The following is a 5,207-nucleotide window of genomic DNA, read 5'->3' as shown; positions in this document are numbered from 1 at the left end:
CCAATGGTGTATTTCACTTCACTGACCAATGGTGTCTTTCACTCCACTGACCAATGATGTATTCCACTCCACTGACCAATGGTGTAGTTCACTCCACTGACCAACAGTTTATTTCACTCCCCTTACCAATGGTGTATTACACCCCACTGACCAATGGTGTATTTTACTCCACTGACCAATGGTGTATTTCACTCCACTGACCAATGGTGTATTACACTCCACTGACCAATGGTGTATTACACTCCACTGACCAATGGTGTATTTCACTCCACTGACCAATGGTGTATTTTACTTCTCTGACCAAAAGCTTATTTTACTCCACTGACCAATGGTGTATTTCACTTCACGGACCAATGGTGTATTTCACTTCAATGACCAATTGTTTATTTCACTTCAGTGATCAATAGCGTATTTCACTCCACAAAATGGCATATTTCAACTCACTGACCAATGGCGTACTTCAGTCGACAAACCAGTTGCATAAAGATATTTGAAATCCAGATATTGCAGTATTGACGAGTTAAATGGCCTCTTCAGTTAGCGCCACTGGTGATGAAGAGTTTTCTGACGAGATCATTACCCTTTGTTATCTCAAAATCGGCGTCTTATACTCAGACCGACTAAACTTCCTCCCGCTTGCAGACCAGTCTCAGGTGACAAACTGAAAGGTCCATTGCAGTTGATTTTTTGTTCAAAAACGTAATTGCTTCGACAATTCCAGATGATTCATGAGTGCATGTCATCACAGTTGCATTTATTCCAATGAGCTATGTGCTAGCTTTGATTTAGTAAACTAGTCTGGGAGTAGCAGTCCTCTTTTATAGGTGCAGGAGGGATCTTCTCGGGAGTAGCAGTCTTCTTTGATAGGTGCAGGAAGGATCTTCTCAGGAGTAGCAGTCCTCTTTGATAGGTGCAGGAGGGATCTTCTCGGGAGTAGCTGTCCTCTTTGATAGTTGCAGGAAGGATCTTCTCGGGAGTAGCAGTCCTCTTTGATAGGTGCAGGAGGGATCTTCTCGGGAGTCACTGTCCTCTTTGATAGTTGCAGGAAGGATCTTCTCAGGAGTAGCAGTCCTCTTTGATAGGTGCAGGAGGGATCTTCTCGGAAGTAGCAGTCCTCTTTGATAGGTGCAGGAAGGATCTTCTCTGGAGTAGCAGTCCTCTTTTATAGGTACAGGAGGGATCTTCTCGGGAGTAGCTGTCCTCTTTGATAGGTGCAGGAAGGATCTTCTCGGGAGTAGCAGTCCTCTTTTATAGGTGCAGGAGGGATCTTCTCGGGAGTAGCAGTCCTCTTTTATAGGTGCAGGAGGGATCTTCTCGGGAGTCGCTGTCCTCTTTGATAGGTGCAGGAAGGATCTTCTGGGGAGTAGCAGTCCTCTTATACGTGCAGGAGGGATCTTCTCGGGAGTAGCAGTCCTCTTTGATAGGTGCATGAGGGATCTTCTCGGGAGTAGCAGTCCTCTTTTATAGGTGCAGGAGGGATCTTCTCGGGAGTAGCAGTCCTCTGATAGGTACAGGAAGGATCTTCTCGGGAGTCGCTGTCCTCTTTGATAGGTGCAGGAAGGATCTTCTCGGGAGTAGCAGTCCTCTTTTATAGGTGCAGGAGGGATCTTCTCGGGAGTAGCAGTCCTCTTTTATAGGTGCAGGAGGGATATTCTCGGGAGTAGCAGTCCTCTTTGATAGGTGCATGAAGGATCTTCTCGGGAGTAGCAGTCCTCTTTGATAGGTGCATGAGGGATCTTCTCGGGAGTAGCACTCCTCTTTGATAGGTGCAGGAAGGATCTTCTGGGGAGTAGCAGTCCTCTTATACGTGCAGGAGGGATCTTCTCGGGAGTAGCAGTCCTCTTTGATAGGTGCATGAGGGATCTTCTCGGGAGTAGCAGTCCTCTTTTATAGGTGCAGGAGGGATCTTCTCGGGAGTAGCAGTCCTCTGATAGGTACAGGAAGGATCTTCTCGGGAGTCGCTGTCCTCTTTGATAGGTGCAGGAAGGATCTTCTCGGGAGTAGCAGTCCTCTTTTATAGGTGCAGGAGGGATCTTCTCGGGAGTAGCAGTCCTCTTTTATAGGTGCAGGAGGGATATTCTCGGGAGTAGCAGTCCTCTTTGATAGGTGCATGAAGGATCTTCTCGGGAGTAGCAGTCCTCTTTGATAGGTGCATGAGGGATCTTCTCGGGAGTAGCAGTCCTCTTTGATAGGTGCGGGAAGGATCTTCTCGGCAGTAGCTGTCCTCCTATAGCCGAGACACTAGATTTGTTTATTCATAAAATCAACCACTGCTATTCATATGCGGTACCTTAAAACTAGAGTTACAGACACATTATTATTTACAATTTAAAAATGTAATCTAGAGTATCTTTAGTATTTAAGTATTTAGAATAGATCATACATGTTGACGTTTCTTCCTATGACGCTCTATTCGTCGATTTATGTCGGTTACTATCATTGATCATTATAAAACGAGGTCGGGTTGCTGGCTGACATGATGCAGAAACAAATTCCCTATAAGTATTTTATGAATTAATATGAATTTGTGTGTTTTGTTGTATACAGTCTCTCATAAGTCTAGAGACTAAAATAAAATATAGGTCTGTCACAAAAAAGAGAGTTGTTTTAAAACGTATCTAAGGGGCGAAAGTGAGAAGGATACGTGTCCAGACATAGCCATGTACTGGCTCGGGTTATGACGAACATCGTGGTAAATGTTTTGCACCAAGTGATGTTTTCTGACGACGAAGCAGTAGTTGAATCGGATCTTTGAATCTTGCCAAAGCAAGAATCACGACATCTCAGCGGTAACGTCTACGTTGAGACCAGTGTATATACGGGTGAAGACAACCGTGCTGTACAGGTTCCGAACTGAAAGTCTGCAGTCAGTTTTAGGTTAATGTATACGTCACAGAGCAATCAATCAATTTCGGTACTGCTTATTAAATTTGATAGTATGACTGTGGCAACCAGGTCAAAACCGTGGAGTAACCAATCACAAGTCTCAAAAATGATTTCCAATATATATGTTAGACAAAAATAACCTACAAATGATATTTCTCAACTGCGCGTGTAATAAATACTGTATGTACCCGCTCACCTGTCGCGACTAGTGAGTTTGGAATATAAAATACTACTGTCTGTAGTTGCTCACCTGTCGCGACTAGCGAGTTTGAAATATAAGACACTGCTGTCTGTAGTTGCTCACCTGTCGCGACTAGCGAGTTTGGAATATAAGACACTGCTGTCTGTAGTTGCTCATCTGTCGCGACTGACTAGCGAGTTTGGAATATAAGACACTGCTGTCTGTAGTTGCTCACCTGTCGTGACTAGTGAGTTTGGAATATAAGACACTGCTGTCTGTAGTTGCTCACCTGTTGTGACTAGTGAGTTTGGAATATAAGACACTGCTGTCTGTAGTTGCTCAACTGTTGTTATTAGTGAGTTTGGAATATAAGACACTGCTGCCTGTAGTTGCTCACCTGTTGTGACTAGCGAGTTTGGAATATAAGCTACTGCTGCCTGTAGTTGCTCACCTGTTGTGACTAGTGAGTTTGGAATATAAGACACTGCTGTCTGTAGTTGCACACGTTGCGAATAGCGAGTTTGGAATATAAGACACTGCTGTCTGTAGTTGCACACCTGTTGTGACTAGCGAGTTTGGAATATAAGACACTGCTGTCTGTAGTTGCTCACCTGTCGCGACTAGCGAGTTTGGAATATAAGACACTGCTGCCTGTAGTTGCTCACCTGTCGCGACTAGCGAGTTTGGAATATAAGCTACTGCTGTCTGTAGTTGCTCACCTGTTCTGACTAGCGAGTTTGGAATATAAGCTACTGCTGCCTGTAGTTGCTCACCTGTTGTGACTAGCGAGTTTGGAATATAAGACACTGCTGTCTGTAGTTGCTCACCTGTTGTGACTAGCGAGTTTGGAATATAAGACACTGCTGTCTGTAGTTGCTCACCTGTTGTGACTAGCGAGTTTGGAATATAAGACACTGCTGCCTGTAGTTGCTCACCTGTCGCGACTAGCGAGTTTGGAATATAAGACACTGCTGCCTGTAGTTGCTCACCTGTTGTGACAAGCGAGTTTGGAATATAAGACACTGCTGCCTGTAGTTGCTCACCTGTTGTGACTAGTGAGTTTGGAATATAAGACACTGCTGCCTGTAGTTGCTCACCTGTCGCGACTAGCGAGTTTGGAATATAAGACACTGCTGCCTGTAGTTGCTCACCTGTTGCGACTAGCGAGTTTGGAATATAAGACACTGCTGCCTGTAGTTGCTCACCTGTTGCGACTAGCGAGTTTGGAATATAAGACACTGATGCCTGTAGTTGCTCACCTGTCGCGACTAGCGAGTTTGGAATACAAGCTACTGCTGTCTGTAGTTGCTCACCTGTTGTGACTAGTGAGTTTGGAATATAAGACACTGCTGTCTGTAGTTGCTCAACTGTTCTTATTAATGAGTTTGGAATATAAGACACTGCTGCCTGTAGTTGCTCACCTGTTGTGACTAGCGAGTTTGGAATATAAGCTACTGCTGCCTGTAGTTGCTCACCTGTTGTGACTAGTGAGTTTGGAATATAAGACACTGCTGTCTGTAGTTGCTCAACTGTTGTTATTAGTGAGTTTGGAATATAAGACACTGCTGTCTGTAGTTGCACACCTGTTGTGACTAGCGAGTTTGGAATATAAGACACTGCTGTCTGTAGTTGCTCACCTGTTGTGACTAGTGAGTTTGGAATATAAGACACTGCTGTATGTAGTTGCTCACCACGAGTTTGGAATATAAGCTACTGCTGCCTGTAGTTGCTCACCTGTTGTGACTAGTGAGTTCGGAATATAAGATACTGCTGTCTGTAGTTGCTCACCACGAGTTTGGAATATAAGACACTGCTGTCTGTAGTTGCTCACCTGTTCTGACTAGTGAGTTTGGAATATAAGACACTGCTGTCTGTAGTTGCTCATTTGTTGTGACTAGCGAGTTTGGAATATAAGACACTGCTGTCTGTAGTTGCTCACCTGTCGCGACTAGCGAGTTTGGAATATAAGCTACTGCTGTCTGTAGTTGCTCACCTGTTGTGACTAGTGAGTTTGGAATATAAGACACTGCTGTCTGTAGTAGCACACCTGTTGTGACTAGTGAGTTTGGAATATAAGACACTGCTGTCTGTAGTTGCACACGTTGCGAATAGCGAGTTTGGAATATAAGCTACTGCTGTC

General features: G+C 44.5%; 1 protein-coding gene across 1 annotated transcript in view; it reads left to right on the top strand.

The window, feature by feature from the left end:
- The window catches only part of LOC121370197 (phosphatidylinositol phosphatase PTPRQ-like), a 135,695-nt gene extending 132,418 nt beyond the window's left edge, over nt 1-3,277 (top strand). The window contains exon 17 of the mRNA XM_041495312.1: nt 3,129-3,277. Within this exon, the coding sequence (XP_041351246.1) occupies nt 3,129-3,277 (149 nt within the window). The remainder of the gene's footprint in view (nt 1-3,128) is intronic.
- Nucleotides 3,278-5,207: the final 1,930 nt, after the last annotated feature.

The sequence above is a fragment of the Gigantopelta aegis genome, chromosome 4, assembly GCF_016097555.1.
Source record: "Gigantopelta aegis isolate Gae_Host chromosome 4, Gae_host_genome, whole genome shotgun sequence".
NCBI lineage: Eukaryota > Metazoa > Mollusca > Gastropoda > Neomphalida > Peltospiridae > Gigantopelta > Gigantopelta aegis.
The sequence above is the reverse complement of the archived record's forward strand: the minus strand, read 5'-3'. Positions and strand labels throughout refer to the sequence as shown.